Raw genomic sequence first — 19,203 nt, forward strand, 5'->3', positions numbered from 1 at the left:
TCTGTAAGACTTTCAACAATAAGGATACATTTTTTAAAAAAGAATAACATTCTTAACACCTTAACTTCTGTTAAAAATATGATCAGCCTCATTATATATAAAGTATGATGATTTTGGGGATATATTTCACAGTATCTAAATATTTATTGGATAATGACATTTCTCTAATATTTTAAGTATACAAATATATTTAATTATAGTATAAAATATAGGTCCACTATATGTGGCTACACCTTAATTTTTATTTTTAAAACTTAGATTTTGTGATGCTTAAAAAACCAAACTTGAAAATGTCCAAAAGCCAAGTATGACGATATAAACTGTCCTATACTTCGCCCCTTTGCCTGATACAGCATAAGATAGTTTCCGTAATTGATCGTTTCCATAACAAATGCAATTTTAAGTCCAAAGTGAATATTAATGAATGGTCCCAGATTTCTCTTTTTTTAGTTAGAATCCTCTTAAAATTTCCTTAAAAACATTACTTAATAATCTACACATGGATCACTTTAGTTATGTAACAAACTAGTGAATGAACTTTAGACTTGTACTTTTTAGATAAAGGTACATAAAATAAGCCAGTGGGCCAAAAAACGTGTACCATTAGATGAATAAAATGTTTCTACCATTCAGTATTCAAAGGAGAGATATGTTTAATTGTTTGAAATGTTATTTCCCTCAGTATAAATGGCTGTGCCTTTTCAATTTAGAATTCTTAAAAATATGTTTTGGTTAGGTATTAGAAAATAGCACATCACCATATGAACCTCAGCAAACATCTTTTTACAAAAGAAAAATGAGGTATTTTTTCAATACTAGGTTTTACTAGGTATCATAAACTGTTCCCTATAAACTGAGCCTTCTTCCTAAAGTCCTCAAATGCTGTTACTGAAGTTAAAGTGGGAATGAATTTATGTCAAGATAGTGGAGACGTTGATATTTTTTCCTGAAAAGCAAATCTTTGGGGGTATTTGCCTCAATCAAGATGATGGTGTGTGTAGCTGAAATCACCCGCTAGTAGTGCTGACGGCTCCTGAGGTAGCACTGACAAATTAGAAGAATCTATCATCAGGCCTACACCAGTCTGTTTATGCCATCCACTGGGATTTAATGTCCACAACTCACTGAAGGAAACCATATTTCAGTAAGAATGCTTACTGAGGTGAGCTAAAGCTCTAGAATTCCCAGATGAGAATGCTAAAGCCAAATTGAAAAACCAGCGTTATTGAAGTCCCAATTCAACCCTTGAGTAAGCGGTTTCTTCAGGAGCCAGTGTAGTGGATCCTTTTATCAGTTTGTTAGTATCTCCTTCCTTAAGATGATACCTGAATCCATAGTTTCAGAGTATAGACACCTGGGCATCAGGAGCCACCCATTCTCCCTAAATGCTTCACCTACGTAGCGGAGTAGCTGTAGGTCAGTGTTAAAATGTTCAGGCTAACCATATTTCAGTAAAAGTTTGTTCCTACATTCACCCTAAATTGGAGGTTCCTACAGCAAAGCTAGGAGTGACTTATTACTGGCAATGGTAATCTTTGTACTGAGCTTAAATGTTCACAAAATTCTTCCTTGAGCTTTAATTCTCAAAATAATTCTATTAAACTTGTCTTCATGTTTATTTTCCGTATGTGAGAAGAATAAAATATAAATTCTCCATTATAAGCACATTTTTGGTGTATGAAATTTTAAGGGTCCCAAAGTATTCCTGATTTTGTAGCACAGTGAGAAGTACTAGTGGAAATTTAAGTAAAAAGTACCTTGTTTGAATAGCCACTTTCTCAAAATGACACACATTTGGATAGTATCTCTAGATTATGTGGGATGTCGAGTGTTTTCTGTATTTTTATAACTTAGAGAAAAATGTTTACTTAATCATCCCACTTCATTCTTACCATTTTAAAACTTTCCCTAGAAAGAGAACTTTTGCATAAACTGGCTATCATTTTATTAGGTAGAGGTGTCCCATGGCGGCACAGCCTAACCATCCAACTGAAAGCAGATCCAGCCTCATGGAGAATTGAATCTCTTGGACCAAATCTTTGCACATCAGAGGCTCCCAGAACAACAACTGTCAGACCTACGGTGCCTAGCATACAGGAGGCACTAAAAAAACTCAGTATCTCATCTAATCCTTTATACCACAGAACACATTTTCGTGATGATTGGCAAGCCAGTGTTTTATTAGGATAAAAGTGTGCACAGCAGCCTTGGGAAACTCCTTGTTTCACACTAGTGCTATGATGAGCATTTATTACCAAGATGGAAAAGTGGCTCAGGAGGTGGATACACACGAATTTCCCCAGTAGTGTGGGAGATTTGAGTGTTGGAAATAAAGAACCCCTAAGTGATTAGGAAGCAATTTCAATTTCCACGTTACTGACAGGCAGTGGCTTTGCTGTCCTTTGAGAAGCTGGGATCTGAGAGGAGGGATGAATAAAGAATGATGTTATGCCTTAGCCTGTTGCTCAGTGGTTAGATTGTCAGCCTTCGGACTGAAAGGTCATGGGTTTGATTCAGGTCAAGGGCACATACCTCGGTGGCAGGCTCAATCCCCTAGCGCCTTCGAGAAACAACCAATCAATGTCTCTCTCTCACATAAATGTCCCTGTGTCTCCCCCTCCCTTCCTCTCTCTCTAAAAATCAGTGGGAAAAAATATCCTCAGGTGAGGATTAACCAAAAAGAATGTTGTGATAACTTAGACCTAGCCACAAAACACCAGCATATTTTAAAGGGAAAGAGTGAACACACTTGGCAATAGAAGCTAGAAATTGAGAGACTACAAATTAAGGCTCTGCTTGCCCAGCCAATGTAATTCATTCTCTATTTTGGCACTGGCTACTCCATTATTTCCCCTTGTACTGTCCTATCTCCTGCCCTCTGCTTAACCCATGAAAAAAGGTGACTGTGCTTTCAGCTGCTATAAACATGAAGCTGCCGTACAAATACTTCACATAAGGATATTCACCATGGCTTTCAATCTTCCAGCCGTACGGAGGGATCTGCACTTCTCTTTCCCTGTCTACCTCAGGGTTATTAAGAGTCAGTCATCCCCCAGATAACGCCCCAATGTGAAAAAGAAACCTTAGAAGCAAGTTGGTTGTAGAACTTAACCTCTGATCCTGGTACACAGGATTAGATGACATGAACTGTTATTCATCTGCGTAAAGGTTAAATTACCTGTATAAAAAAAGTAGGCAACATCATAAGCTCCTCTTACACATTCACATTAATTAGGCTCCCTTCAGTGATAGAAAACGAAGATTCTAATTAGGAGTTTAAACTAAAAAGATATTCTGGATCCATTCCCAGCAAAGGTTAATAATGAATTCATGTGCCGTTTTAAATGTGACAGTTTTCTGTAAAAAATGCTGTTTTCAATAAGCAAGTTATCTGCAGAGGTAATTTCCAAAGAGTGCACAACAGAGACACTAATTTTAATTGGTCTTGTCCTACTGATGAGAAAGGGTCAGGATCTTGCCAACTACTGTATTTTTTCTATAACGTCCATTTGTTGGTTTCCTCTCTATTTCTTTTTTTTTTTTTTTCAAATCTTGGCAAGTTTAGAATTTTCAAGAATCTGGATGTAAATGCATTTTTTTAGGTGTCAAAAGTTTTCATTACCTGTTATTACTCTAAATCAACAGGTTGGTTCGCAAAAGGCTGCAACAAAGCAAGTCAATCAGATGCAAAATAGGTTAACAGAAAAAAGTGTCCACAGTGAGAGAAGTGCTGAGCCCTCTGCAACACGGAGAAGAGTTCAGAAAGAGGAGAAGCGGATTGGATTGCTTAACAAAGAAACAGCGCAGGTGAGAGGTGTTTTTGATTCTTTCTCCTTATTGCATACCTTCGCTATGATTTCGTAACGAAGGCGTTACATTAGAATATGCCCTTTGGGAATAAAGATGTTTTATTTTCTTCTGGGGGCCAAGGTTGTATAGTTTTGTTAAATGAGAAGGGACAGTAAATGTTCTATCCAGCAGATAAAATCAAAGCAGCCAACACCAGTTACCAGAGAAAAGAATGACAGTGAATACATTTGCCTACAGATCTGATTTCTTCCTTTAGCCTAAGACTGTAATGAAGTGCACTTAAATTTTTATGCCATCTATGATCCATTAGGGACTCTTAACATATTCCATACTTTTACATTGGTTCCTCCACTCTAACCCTTATAATCAACTGTAAGTGAAGTGTTCCTCTGTCAGTATGGTTGCATTTTAAAATGATGTACTTTCTACATCATTTGATCACTTGGTTGGATAGTGACTCACCTTTAGCAGACGACTCACTCAGCCAACAGCCAATGTCTTCCCTAATCTAAACTTTTTGATGAGTACAGTGTATTTATATCTGCAGTGAAATTTTTTTTTCAGAAGGGCCAATGTTATATGATTTGTACACCATCATTTTCCGAAATGTGAAATAGAATAGTTTAACTCCCCCACTTTCTACCTCTCACCCCTTCCCCCCAAATTGGTATGTCAGGCATTTGGGATGTTAATCAGTAAACTGAGCATTAAAGTTGGATTTGAACTTCTTGGGAGACAAGGCAAAAATTAGAAGCATACTAATTAGACATTTCATTTCCAGCCAGTAAGCATACAAACTTATCCAGGGAGAGATAAGCTTTTATAATACTAATAGGAAGTTTTTGCATTTACTCTGTTACAGAATAATAGCAGCACCAATTTTTTAATTGTAAAGACATCTACTTCAAATGGTCATATCTTACAGTTCCCATTTGTATAATTAGAAAATTCTGCTTGGTGACAAAATAGATTCTTGGGTGCTCTTTTTCAACCCTTCCTGTGTACCAGAATTAACTGTATGGGAGAGGGAGGGACTGTAAAGAGATCGATGCCCAGGTTCCAAGCTTAGAAACTGATTCATTATCACTGGATGGCAGTGTGATGTGTGTGTACATTTTATCACTCCAGAAAGTTTTTGTTCCCTTTCTCAGTCAGTCCCTTCACCTCCGAGACAACCACTGTTTTGACATTCTGATTCTCTTCAATGGATTAGTTTTGCCTTTTCTAGAATTTCACATACATGTAGTCATACAGTATGCACTTTTGTGTCTGGCTTCTTTCACTCAGCATGCTTTTTGAGATTTATCTATACTGTTGCATGTATTAGTAATTTGCTCTTTTTCTTGTTGAGTAGTACTTGATTAACTATATCATAATTCCCATATTCTTTCTCTTATTAATGGACAGTTGGGCTCCCTGGCTCTAGCCACCACAAGTATAGTTGCTATAAACATTCTGACACAAGCCCAATGGACATGTTTTGTTTTTCCTCAGAGGTGAAACTGCTGGGTTTCATATCAGATGCATATTCAGCTTTACGAAAAGCTAAAAAATGGTTCCCACTTTATACTTTCCCCAGTAATGTACAAGAGTTCCGTCCTCCCTAACATCTGGTGTTATTTTTTATTTTAGCCATTCCAACACGTGTATATTAGCATCTCATGGTGATTCTAATGATCACTTTCTTGATGACTAGTAATTTTGAGCACCTTTTCATGTGCTAAATGCTCATTCATAAATCTTTTTTGTTAAATGCCTTTTCAAGTGTTTTGATCCATTTTTATTTAGTTGTCTTTATATTACTAAGTTGTAAGAATTCCTTATATATTTCACACATAAGTCTCCTGTCCTATATCTGTATTGTCGATATCTTCTCCTTAGTGTGCAGCCTGCCTATTAGCCATGTGTCTCTCTCTTTTTAATTGTTAACACTATTAGAGATGCCTCCCCCCCATTTGCCCACCTTCAACCAACCCCCTTCACTCTGGCCATCACCACACTATTATGTCTATGGGTTATGCATATATGTTCTTTGGCTAATCCCTTCACCTTCTTTCATCCACTCCCACTCTTTCCCCTCCCCTCTGACAGCTATCAGTCACTTAATAGTGTCTTTGATTTTGAAGCTATTTGTTATTTTAAAATATATCTTTATTGATTTCTAAGGAAGGGAGAAGGAGATAGAAACATCAATGATGAGAGAGATTCATTGACTGGCTGCATCCTACTAGGGATCAAGCCCTCAACTGGGGCATCTGCCCTGAATTAGAATTGATCCTCAAACTCCTGGTTCCTACGTTGATGCTCACCCACTGAACCACACCAGCCAGACAGTATTTGTTAAAGTTCAATTAACCAATTTTTTGCTTTACAATTTTTTTTTTTTTTTTTTTGGTAATGAAACTTTTGTCTACTTTAAGGTCACAAAGTAACTTTGCTATATTTATATATTTAGAAGGCTTATTGTTTTAGGGTTCATGTTTGAGTCTGTGAACCATCTCAAATCAGTCAGGTTTATGGTGTAAGGAGGGAAGTGGGAGAGGCACAGCTTTTTATGGTTTTCACCTAGAATAGAGCAGGTATAGGCAAAGGGTTCTCTCCTGTAAACCTGCCACTCCTCAGGTCCATTGCTTAGAGACTTCTGAACCTTTGGTCTGTGCATATTGTTTTCAGATTGCAGGCTGCTGTATGGCCAGGCTGAGAGATATAGGATCCAAAAAGAGGGAGCTTGGGGTGAAAGACTCATGGTTGTTACTTCTTCATGTCCTGAGTCTCTATCCAGTCTGCTTTCCATTGTGCAACTTTCACAATGTTCTATTAGTTTCTTTTTGTCCAGTCTTTAGTTGCAATTCGCAGGATGTTTCACTTAGAATGCTCTTACTCTGTCTTGTCTGTTAACAGATGCTGCTCATTTTCATTTTGAAGGCTTCATTGGGTATGGAATCTTAAAAGATATTTCCATGTTGTTTTTCTTGTAAGAAATTAGTGATTATTCTCACATTGTGTGCGGGTAGTTTTTATCGCGCGCTAACAGGTGGCTCTACTTACAGTCAACGTAAAACATATAAATACGTTTCCTGCATACAATGTGTTCTTATTGATCCTGCTTTTAGATTTGCTTCTCACCTTTTTCTTGGGGGTATGGCTGTCTTGTATTTATTCTTCTTGGGTTGATTGAGCTTCTTTTATCATTGGATTGATATTTGTCATCAAATTGAAAAAGTTTCAGCTATTTCTTTGTTTCCTGCCTTAATCCCTCTTAATTTCTCCTTCTAATAGCCAAATATATGCAGATGAGATCGTTTTACCTTTCCTAACAGATAACTGAAGCTTTGTTCATTTATCAAATCATTTTTTTATGTTGCTGTATTTCAGTTTGGATATTGTTTTGCTGGGTCTCATTGATTTGCTAGATTTAAGAGCTGGTTTGACAATGAAGTTTTCATGTCATATTTTTCAGTTCTACAAGTGCATTATATTTTCTATTTCTCTGCTGAGTCCCCCATCTGTTCACTAATTATGCTTAATTTTTCCTTTAAGTCTTTGCACATATTTATGTAGATGTTTTATTGTTGTTTGATAATTCTGCCATCTGGCTCATATCTGACTCTATTTCTTTCTCCTAGTTATGGGTCAAAATTTCCTGCTTCTTATGTTTAGTAAAGTTTTATTGAATATTCTGGATGCTAAGTTCTTGAGAGTCCAGACTTTATTAAAGAGTTTTGAATTTTGTCCTGGCGGGCAGTTAATTTATTGGTAGTTCAACTTGATCATGTCCTGACTTCTGTTTAAACTTTTATAGGCTTCCCTATGGTAAAAGTCATCTTAAATTGTAGCCTAATAAGTTGGTACCTGTATTTTGTCCAACTTGATTGTTGTATTTATTTCATGGGATTTCACAGCAGGAGGGGAAATCTGGTCAATACCCATTACTCATGGCCAGAACTAGAAGAGGGGTGCTCATAATGCAGTTTGATAGAATCACTTTTGGCATATTGGGCTAGGATATATGCTGTAAGGGGCTGTTCTGTACATTGTAGGCCACTATCCCTGGCCTTTAACCAGTAGATGCAATAGTACCTCTTCCCAGTTGTGACAACCCAAAATATCTTCACAAATACAGGGACAAAAATTTTCCCAGGTTGAGAACCCCTGCCCTGGCAGAATTGTTGCATACCTTAAGCCCATGCTACTCAAAGTGTGTTATGCCATCTAGATGCACTGGCATCACCTGGAGTGCTTCTTAGGAACACAGAAACTAAGGTCTCATCTCACACCTCCTGAATGAGATCTGTATCTTAGCAAGATCTCAAAATGACTTTGTATGCTTTTTAATGTTAGATCAGGGGCCAGGTGGTACATATTTTATCCTTAAGGTCCAGTCATTATCACAACAATTCAGCTCTGTCATTACAGTGTAAAAGCAGCCATAGATAATACATAAAAAATGGGTGAGGCTGTGTTCCAATAAAACTTTATGCATAATTCAGGCAGCTAGGCAGTAAGCCACACTTTTCTAAGCTATGCCATAGACTCTCCCAATCAGATCTCTCAAAGTGAAGTCCTTTATGAGTACTTTCCTATTGGATATCATTTGTTGTTGCTTAAAGAGATGTATAGGTTATACACGTTTAGTAGCTTGACTTCTATTCTCCATTTAGGTGGGAATAGCATCCACTTCCACAGATAAGTAAGTTATATATAGACTAGAGGCCTGGTGCACGAAATTCGTGCACAGGTAGGGTCCCTAGGCCTGGCTGGCGATCAGGGCCAATCCGTGGTGTGACCGGTGGGGCAATCGGGGGCCCCACTGGCACAAGCCTTGGCCAGCCTGGGGCCTACGGGCAGCTCCTGCATTGAGCGTCTGCCCTCTGGTGGTCAGTGCGCATCACAGTGACCGGTTATTCCACAGGTCGTTCCATCAATTTGCATATTAGGCTTTTATTATATAAGTTAGCTTACCAGTTGGTCTCAGCCTTTATAAAATATGTCATATTTTTGTGTGTGGAACAAAATATATTATTAGTCCAATGAAATAACTATTTACTTATTTTGCCTTTAAGCTGACAGAACTTTAGGGAAACTGCATTAGTGTGACTTTGTTAGTTTAAAGTTAGTATCCTGCTCACCGTACCATAAGTTCCAAGTCCTTGGGTTTATCTTGGGCCACACACCTCTTGACAAAGTTTATTGTTATACTTTTAGGCATTCAGGTTTAACACTGTAAAGACAGACTGGTTGTTTCCTTTTTTGTTGGGAGATAAGAGTGAGCATCTTTTCCTAGATCAACTTTGTGGACAAACAAGGACTTTAACCAGCTGTCTTCTTGAGGTCTGTGATGGGAAGGTGTCAACCTCCTCTGGAGGCTGAAGCATCAGGTGGCTGGACAGCCATCTTGCTCCCCTAGAATCACTATGTCATTAGAAAGCTTTTTGGTCATTAATAATTATCTGACATCTGTAAGATTAAATCTGTTTTTTTGTCTTGCCAAAAAATTCAGTTTTTATATTCTGTCTTATTTTTGGATTGTAAGTTAACAGATAGCTTACTTACTGGTTTAAAAGAACCAATAAAATTAACCAGATTTGACTGTTTGATGCTGGTAAGTACTTTATAAACTCCTAAAATCCAGGATCTAAAAACAAAAAACAAAAAACTTCTCAGGTAAAATAAAGACAAAAAAGCTTATTTAGCATGAGTACACAAAACAGATACTGGATAACTCAGATCTAACACACTGTATATGTCTTTTTCCATAGGAAAGCACAAGGAGAAGACAAAAATATTGTGAGTTGCAAGAATTTTTGAATGAAGTAAAAAGTTCTCCACAAAAAGAGAGCTTTATGCAGTTCCCAAACTCATTTTATGAACCCCATCAAGATTTTACCCGTCCAGATATATTCAACAAGTCCAGATGTCCATCTTGGTACACGTGCACTTCCACAGCTGGTATGGAAGTCACAGACTTAAGTTCTACAGGATTTTGGTCTGCAATTTCCCAGTTTACCCTTAGTGAAGAGACAAAAGCAGATGTATATCATTATGGCTTCATCATTCTTTTACTTTTGATGTTAGTGGGTCTTGCTTTATATTTTCTCTGAAGATATCAAACAAAATCCTTTTGATAGCTTTTAAAGTTTCAGTTCTTCACAGAAATGTTACATTCTTATTTTAGGGCTTCCTCCCAGACATTTTCAAGGTAATTGGCTAAAAAAAAACAGAAAAAAAAAGGAATACATTTTAACAAAACAAGTTTGTGAACATTCTAAAAAAAAATTGCTTTATACAAGAAATGGTGTCATGATACAGTTTGGAAAATACTTTTCTGAAGTTTCAGATCACCCAGAAAATTTAAAAAGGTTATTCCAAAAAAGAGGGATTACCTCTTTGGATCAAAGGAGCAGTTTGAAAATTAAAATTTTATTTATAAGGACAATTTATCTTACAGAAACTTTGCTTTTTTTAAATACATAAGTTATATCTCAAAAAGTTTTAGGAAAGTTGATATAAAGATATCTTCTAAAACACATAACTGACCACTAAGGATATTTTATGAAATGTGATTAATTGCTTACCTTACTACAATATGGACATTCACCAAATAAAATGTTAAAACTCTGTCTACTAGTCTGTAGTCCTCTCAACCACTGGAGATTTTAAAGAGAAGAGAAAGGGAGCAATGTTAGCATGAATACAGATAATTCCAAAAATAATTTACTCTCTTAAATCTCTTTTGCAAGAGTAAGGGGAACATTTTCTGAGCCAATGTTAGACTACTAATATGTGGAATAACAAGGGAAACCAACATGGATTTCAAGGTTTATACCCAGTGCTGTATAACCAAATTATGGACCCCGGTAAGATTTTGATGAAAATTATTCATCTTTTCTATTCCTGAAACACACAAATAATGCATATGGGTCTATGGGGCTCACAGATCTACCTAAAGACATTAATTTTAAGACCTAATGCAGTGAAAGATACCATAAACTCTTGAAAAGTTAAGTCTTAATTCTGGTGTTATTCACCAATAGTGAGTTAATTCTCAACCATTTGTTACCAGCATTAGACAGTTCATTTTCAAAAACTAAATGAATAATTCATTATTATAAAAGAAAACACATGTTCCCTTAAGAGTATCTCTATAATTAGAACTGATAGGATTTTTATATAAGGTAAACTGACATCTCTAACTCAGTTCTCCCTTGTTAAAACCAGGTAGTATTACTATGGAAGACTTAGAAAATTGAAAGCACCATACAACTGCAAGGTGTTTTGTATATTGATGCACATATAGTTTAACATATGTCAACTGTGCACTAAGATGAATGCTATACAGAGCAAATGATGAGTGACAGAAATAAAAGCAGTCTTCACATATAACAAATAAAATGTCACTAAGAGTGATGTGAGATACTCAGATCACAGGATGTATTCTCAATTATCAAACGAAAGATTATTTCATTTATTCTGTACTTAAAACTAGCCTGAAAAGTAATAGATGCTCCACAGTGCTAGTTCCCCTTCACCTTACTGCCACTACCACCCCCAACTAGGTGAGTCTACAGTTTGCATGTAGTTACATGAGGTGTTTCCTGATTCTAGTGTACCATCAATTTAATTTATGTGTCAATAGTAGTTCATGAATGTATTCTGGACATGATGGAAAAATGAAGCACATGGACATCTGGAATGAACTAGTATAGTAATGCAGGAGCTAATGAAAAAACAGGAGATCATACTGAAATAGATTTTAGTCTAAATATTTCAAATTTATATTCTTTCTTTGTTGTGTTAGCTGAAAAAAAGTCTTACTGATGTGATTTTTACTTTACCTCATATAAGCATATTTGATGGAAAGGCTGCCCACACTGAGAATAATCACACACTTGATCAGGAATGGCACCATCAAGTTGATAGGCATAACAAATTCCACAATCCATAGAAAAATCCTTCAAAAGAAAAGATATATTTATAAGTGTGTTTAAAACATACAAAATGAGATGAGAGAATGAATATGGTATAGATAATATTAAATTTTCATAATTATAGTTTTTATAAAAATTACTCTATTATAGAAAATAGAGTCACATTACTATTTAACACAAGAAAAGCTATTTGTATGAGTGCGCTCCCTTTTTCATTCAATAAATTATACACATGGATACATATAAAAAAACAGATTCTGTTTATTCTCACAAGATGTTTGGGCTTAAGTAATTTTCCCATATTGTACATCAATATACACTCAAGTATGTAAAAACAGGAACTGATATTAGCTAGTGATTACTAACTAAACTTCAAAATTGTGTAACTAAAGGAAAAAGACAAAAACATCTCCACCACTTTAGTGTTTTACAATTTAGTAGCTTTGTCAAAATTCAATTCTAAATTTATTTGCAATGCAATCTTGTCTATTCAGTTTTGAAAAACCGTACTACTGTCTTTAAACACTTATATTAAGCTAATCAGAACTTCATTTCAGTCATCCAGAAGCAGACAGTATAGAAAATCCAAACATTCCATTAGCTACTTTGGACCTTACCCTCTATTTTTAATAATAAAGATGTCTGTCAATCAATTTACTGTTACAAAGACCATGAAAAGTACACATCACCATTAGTCGAAGGTTAACAAGTACTTTCATGCAGCTTGCTTGCAGTTCAAAAGTCTGTTATAAAATTCTTCTAATTCCCTCACTTTCAACCTCATTTTTCTTTGGTGCCTAAAAGAAGTTTTAACTTTCATTCTTCAATGCTATTTGGAATATCAAAGCAATGAAAACACTTACAGATTTTTCTAGGATAGCACGAGCTGGGAAATCAATTTCTAAAACATCTTTCAAATTTTGTAATAGAGTATTTTCTGGATCCCTGAAAACATAAAATTTTTTTAATTAAATTTGTAAAGTCATAGAAAAGTAATAGTTCTATTGCAAAGATACCTACCACAAATGTATGTTTCTGCTCAGCTTAATTCCTAGGGGTTTCACCACTTTAGATATTTAAAGAAAAAAAAAAGTTTAATAATTTAGGGGTTGTTGTTCTCATTTTGTAAAATCACATTTGGCACAGAATTTGTTTCTAATTTAAATTGACATACACCACTGTTAGTTTTAGGTGTACAACATAATGATTGTACAAATTAATATCCATCACCAGATAATTTTTTCTTAAGATGAAAACTTTTAAGATCTCATAGTAACTTTTAAATATACAATATAGTATTGTTAACTACAGATTTTGCTTGCTTCATTAGAAAATAATATATTAAAAACAAAAGTATGTAGTTCAAAATGAGATTTTCATTTGAAATAATTACCCCTAATATTTTAGAGTAATATTTTAACAGTGGTAGACAAGGATTTTATGATTCTGTTAAAATACTTGAATCTGAGATCGCACACCATGGTCAGCTCCAAGGAAGTAGCACTCGGGAAGCATAGTGGGGTGCTTGGGGTCCACCTCTATATGTATGGAAGCATTATTCCCTAGAATAAAAGATATTAAAAGTTTTTACAAAAAAATTAAGGAGTATCTGGCTGGGTGTTTATTTCATTGTATATACAAGGAAACAGTAACCAAATGCTTTATAAATTTTTCATAAAAATTTTTCATAAAAAGTAAATATATCTCTATAGTATAATTTCATTAAAAGATGTAAATTTTGAAATTATAATTGTAGCTAAAGATTTGAGGACCCTAAGTTTCAAAAAACAGTCAATCCATAAGTTAATATATTTAATTTAGATCAGAATCTTGGTTAGCATTCTATTAAAGTTTAAATACAAGGTTTTATATATTGATGGTTTTTAAAAATTCACAAATCAAATATTTAAGAAATACCTAAATTACTTCTCATGACTCTCTTGGAAATAATAGAACTATGGTCAGAATTAAAGAATGGAAGTACAACAAATGGTAAAAAATAAACATGCTTAAGATTTGAGTTTTATGAAGGTTTATAAAAATTCTTTCTGAATTCTTTTGCTCCATGTGAAGTTTTCCCTTGTAAGTTAAAGGGTTCAATTCCTATTAAATATGAAAGTGTTCATTTAGTAAGAACAGCAACTAATCTTGCTTGCGGAATCTATAAAAAAAGCTATTTCTACTTGGTACTAGATTTTTTAAAATAAATTTTAACTATACTAGAGTACTGTACAAATTTCATATATTTTACTATTTTTGAAGGTGCATAGTATAATTGTTTAAGGTCAATTTGAATTTCATTTTTATGATAAAAATGTAATGTCTTTATACATTCTATACTCTATATTGTATAAGCCTTTGGCTAACTAGGTAACAACACGCTTTGTAGAACTATTGTACAATTATACTTTCCTCTTCTCCTAACAACATAAGTACAATTATTACATATCTGGCAAAAAGGTAACCAAAGAAAATAAATGACTATAAGTCATTCACTGAGAAAAACAAAAAGTTAATTTATAATCTCATTTGCTAATACATTCCTTGCCATGAACACAAATTCTGTATCAGCCTTTAACTCCAGAAAATACTTTCCCTTAACAGTGGTTATTAACTAACAATAGCTATATTAAGTAATCTTTTACTTAATTTGTTAAAAACTTGGTCTTATAAAGGCAAATCATAGTTTACCTTTTAGGTTGTTTTTTTTTTTTTTTTTTTTTTTAACAAACTGGGTAACAACAGTCTTTGTAGAACTGCTGTACGATTATATTTTCCTCTTACCACTTTTCACCCACGTAATATAGCATGCCTGGGTAAAAACTCTAAAAATTGCTCACTAATTGGGATATGATCCACATCAAAATTTCAAGATATCATTCGGATTTGTAACAACATATCTATTTGAGCTAGGAAAAGAGGGGGGAAAGATATGAATAGGTATCTTCTAACCAACTACAGTATTTAGTGTGAACTCAAATGGAGTTTAAAATATCTAGTCTTGAAAGGCAGACCTTGAAAACTTTTGCTTGCTCATAATGAAATACATAAAACAATCATTTTATAGTAAGGAGAATATAGTGATTTTTAAAGGATGATATTTATAGTTATTTCACATATTTATGAAAATACTTCAAAACTATTCAGTTATTTTGTGCTTTTTGTTTACTCTTCAAAGGCCCGTGAGTTATTTTATTCTCTTCTATATTTTTTCAGAAAATATTCCCAGATTTGTTCACACTCATCTTCTCTAGTTTCATGGATGAAGACTTCATTATTTCTAACATAGTTCTTTTTCCTAAGTAATGTAAGTTTTGAAAAGCCTGCTCCACTATTTCTGTGCTAATTAAAAGCTAATTTAACACCATCTCTGAATGCTGCTTCCATTGGATCATCACCTTTTATAATGAAACACCTCAGTACTTGCCCTTTTCCCCTGAAATATTTACATTTAAATACATAGTAATAAAAAAAAAAGTTCATCCTAGAAAGTTTTAATAGCTTAATTCATGCAGAAAAGTCTCACCTAAAAGTCCAATGTCATCTTTAGATACATTTTCCTAAGTAATACGAAATACAATCAAATGCGTTAAAAAGAAAAAAGCCTCATTATTCATCTTTCCCCACCTACTGCAATTCTGCGTGCTGTTGCACTCCGAGTAGGTTTTTCGGGTTCAAGTACCCAAGTTTTCTCATCGATTTCATCCATAACATCCCAGAATGTCTTCAGTGATTCCAATGCTGCCAAAAACTGACTATGAATGCTTATTAGGGAACTCTGTGAAGATAGATGAACGCTGAATAAGTTGTATGGCACTATCAATTGCATATCATCTTTCACTTTTATTTTAAAACCCAAATTTAGAATTTTAACTGCTTTATTTCAGCTAAAAATAGACTCTTGTGAACAAGAGTCAACTCGCTCTGCTTCAAACCTCTTCACCTCCATCAATATTAACAGAATTCCTTTGTCACTGGACTATACAATTCTCAAGAAGACTGGCTTTTTTGATAAATGTCATTTTTAAATTTTTTCCATCACCATTTATTTGTATGATGAATTTTGTATTATATATATGACATAGTAACTACTAATACAATAAGATATGTATGTAAGACTATTAATGTATATAATATATTTGGGGCAGTGTTACAATTTTAGGATGAAAATATTTTCACTTTTGCTGTCATTATCAAGTTAAATGCAGTACTATTTGCAACTTAAATTACTTTTAAACATTATGAATGAATAACTTTTCAGACTTCTATATAGAAAAGTTTATAAGAACTAGAGCTTAATGTTTGAGAAGAACCTTTCACAATACTGAAGGTCGAATATCTGTTCTCTTCTGGTATACCAAACTTACCTATAAGTTTAAATGTCAGAATCCAGAAATCAGAAAACTAAACTCACAAGAGTGTTTGTTTGTTTGTTTGCTTGTTTAACTATGGGCTATATTTTATTACTTTTTCCCACTGGTTTCAGCACAATTTTTAAGATTACCAAACAAGAAACTAGTTGTGATCCTTATAGATGTCCTCTCTTACACCTAATAAATTTAATAAGTTAACATAGAACCTGATTCTATTTTAACATATTTATCTTGACAATTCTATTACCCTAGCATAATTATATGCCATTAGAATAATTCCCTAGTTCCTGTTTCCATATCCAGACTAGCCATCCTTGACTTTAACTACCTTACTGTAGAGTACCTGATCTAAAATATAAAACTGAACATATCAGTTTCCTACTTAAAACCATTCATATCAACCTTTTAACTGTATTTCCCCCCCTCTAGTCACATTCCCCTAAAGCCCATTATTTATACTGCAATTAAGTTGATTTTTGTATTCTATCATAAAAGTTTAGGTGCAGTTCTTATCAAAATGTTTTTTCTTTGTAATACTACCACTTAATGAAAGTAACACAAGTTGCAAAAGCTATTCAATAAATATTTAAACTGAACTGAACTACATGACATATAAAATAATCATTGATGATTATTTCTTTTTTTTTTTTTTAAATATATTTTATTGATTTTTTTACAGAGAGGAAGAGAGAGGGATAGAGAGTTAGAAACATCGATGAGACAGAAACATCGACCAGCCGCCTCCTGCACACCTCCTACTGGGGATGTGCCCGCAACCAAGGTACATGCCCTTGACCGGAATCGAACCTGGGACCTTTCAGTCCACAGGCCGACGCTCTATCCACTGAGCCAAACCGGTTTGGCTTATTCTATTTCTTAAGTTTACCTTTATATACAAGTAGCTTGCAAATTGTGTTTTATATATTATTACTGATTAAAACCATAGTTCTTTGTCATGGCTTGCAATTATCATTCTTTTTTAGTATGTATACACAAATATGTTTACAGAGAGTAAACTAACACTTTCCATGGGTATATTTACTACTCCAAGGCTTAGTAACTATCTTCTCTATGATCCTACCCAAATCTATTTAAGCCAGATGGAGAACTCTAGAACTACTCAGCCATCTCTATATAGATGCACATCATAGGGAAAAATATACTTAATTCAATGAAACTAACATTTCAACTCCCTGATAGGACTATTTTGAAATCTAATACAAAGATAAAGAATCCATAAGGAGAACACAGCTGTAATCTTGATGATAACAAAGTATCTGATCTTAACTAAGACATATTCAATTTCTAGAAACCTTAACATTGCAAATATGAAGGTGGTTGTGCACTAGATAGCTTCTACAGTCACTTCCAGATCTATAAGAATTCCAAATATAACTTCAAAAATCCATAAAGTAGGTCATTCTGTCCACTTAAAAGTATCTATATTTCAAGATCCCGATTACTATCATGTACTCCCATTTATTTCCAATTATTGTTTATAAACAGATTTTAAATTGAAATTATATATAAATATGTATACATTAAATGTAAATAATTTCTATGCTTTAATGTACAGCAATCATTTCTTTAATCAAAATAACTATGTATCAGCCCAGCCAGCATGGCTTAGTGGCTGAACATCAACCTATGAACCAAGAGGTCACGGTTCGATTTTCTGTCAGGGTACATGCCTGGGTTGTGGGCTTGATCCCTAGTGTGGGGTGTGCGTCATTGATGTTTCTATCTCTCCCTCTCCCTTCCTCTCTGAAATCAATAAAAATATTTTTTAAAAAAAGAACTACATATCAGAATCAGAATATTTGTGTTATATTTTATAACCCTACTAGAGGCCCGGTGCATGAAATTCATGCATGAGTAGGGTCCCTAGGCCTGGCCGGCAATCAGGGCCAGCTGGGGCCTTCCTTAGTTGTGTGTCTCCCCCTGATGGTAAGCGCACGTCATAGCGAGCGGTCAAACTCCTGGTTGGTTGAACTCCTGATGGGACAATTTGCATATTAGTCTATTATACAGAATGTATGTAAGGAAGAAGTGAAAGATGCATTATACAACTTCAATTGTTTAAAGGAAAAAATGTCAGCCTTCCAAAACTTTTGAGTTTTTGGAATTGGTTTGAAACCATAAATTCCTAGTAGGGAAAAGAAAGCAGTTAGATAGCTTAAATGTAGTGAAGATCCAAAAATAACACCCAAAATATTGCAACTGATTAATTTACTAATCAAAAGAAGGTATCATCCTTCTTTGCACACATGCATAGATAGGGCCATGATTAAAGAAAAGGAAATAGAGGAACAAAGATATGAGACAGAAATAAGCCTGGAGGGAAAAAAGATAACAGAAATTAGTATCTAAAAAACTAAAGAAAACACAAGGCTTTGTGTCCCAAAAGCAACAAACTATCTCACAGAGAAGAAAATATTCCAGAAACGAAGACTATGATGTAGAATCCTCTCATCCAAGCCTTCCTGTGGTGGGGAAGAGGAGAGGACAGGATGAAAAACAACCTCAACAATCTCTTTTCCTTAAAATGTAAAAAAGAGAGATCCTGAGAAAGTTAGAAATTATAAAGCAAGGTGAGAAGAGTACCAGTGGTTCTCAACCTTCCTAAAGCTGCGACCCTTTAATACAGTTCCTCATGTTGTGGTGACCCCCAACCATAAAATTATGTTTGTTGCTACTTCATAACTGTAATTTTGCTACTGTTATGAATCGTAATGTAAATATCTGATATGGAGGATGTATTTTCAGGGGTCGTGACCCACAGGTTGAGAACCGCTGTTTACTCCAAGGATTTGCAGCAAGGACCCATACAGAGGGCATTCCAACCACATCAGGTTGGTTTATATGTGTATCTATCTGCCTTGTGGTGTATCCTATCTAATAAAAGAGAAACATGGTAATTAGCTGTATGGCCGCTACCCTTCCCATTGGCTAATCACTGAGATATGCAAATTAACTGCAACCAAGATGGCGGCCGGCAGCCAGGCAGCTGACTCGAACAGGGAGGCTTGCTTGCTTCAGTCACAGAGGAAGCCAGGTTCCCCGTCTGCCTTGCCGGCCTCTCAGCTGCTCTC

At 34.7% G+C, this 19,203-nt stretch overlaps 2 protein-coding genes across 9 annotated transcripts in view; one reads left to right on the plus strand and one right to left on the minus strand.

Moving 5' to 3' along the window:
- VRK2 (VRK serine/threonine kinase 2) overlaps window positions 1–19,203 on the plus strand; it is a 108,799-nt gene that overhangs the window by 65,693 nt on the left and 23,903 nt on the right. For 2 of the 6 annotated variants that reach the window (XM_070429254.1, XM_070429253.1), the window contains exons 12-13: window positions 3,646–3,807; window positions 9,570–14,420. In XM_070429254.1, coding sequence (XP_070285355.1) covers window positions 3,646–3,807; window positions 9,570–9,911 — 504 coding nt within the window. In that variant the 3' untranslated portion in view covers window positions 9,912–14,420. Of the gene's footprint in view, window positions 1–3,645; window positions 3,808–6,711; window positions 6,746–9,569; window positions 14,421–14,954; window positions 17,068–19,203 lie in introns of those variants that run through there. The other 4 variants (XM_070429255.1, XM_070429256.1, XM_070429258.1 and 1 more) reach the window with 4 other exon arrangements.
- The window catches only part of FANCL (FA complementation group L), a 64,375-nt gene continuing 49,964 nt past the window's right edge, over window positions 4,793–19,203 (minus strand). For 2 of the 3 annotated variants that reach the window (XM_070429259.1, XM_070429262.1), the window contains 7 exons: window positions 15,366–15,516; window positions 13,217–13,300; window positions 12,759–12,804; window positions 12,602–12,683; window positions 11,646–11,762; window positions 10,386–10,457; window positions 4,793–10,017 (listed from right to left, as the gene is read on the minus strand). In XM_070429259.1, the coding sequence (XP_070285360.1) occupies window positions 9,982–10,017; window positions 10,386–10,457; window positions 11,646–11,762; window positions 12,602–12,683; window positions 12,759–12,804; window positions 13,217–13,300; window positions 15,366–15,516 (588 nt within the window). In that variant the 3' untranslated portion in view covers window positions 4,793–9,981. The remainder of the gene's footprint in view (window positions 10,018–10,385; window positions 10,458–11,645; window positions 11,763–12,601; window positions 12,684–12,758; window positions 12,805–13,216; window positions 13,301–15,365; window positions 15,517–19,203) is intronic. The other variant, XM_070429261.1, reaches the window with a different exon arrangement.

Source organism: Myotis yumanensis, unplaced genomic scaffold, assembly GCF_028538775.1.
Source record: "Myotis yumanensis isolate MYYU_CA2020_CCGP unplaced genomic scaffold, mMyoYum1.0.hap1 SCAF_11, whole genome shotgun sequence".
NCBI lineage: Eukaryota > Metazoa > Chordata > Mammalia > Chiroptera > Vespertilionidae > Myotis > Myotis yumanensis.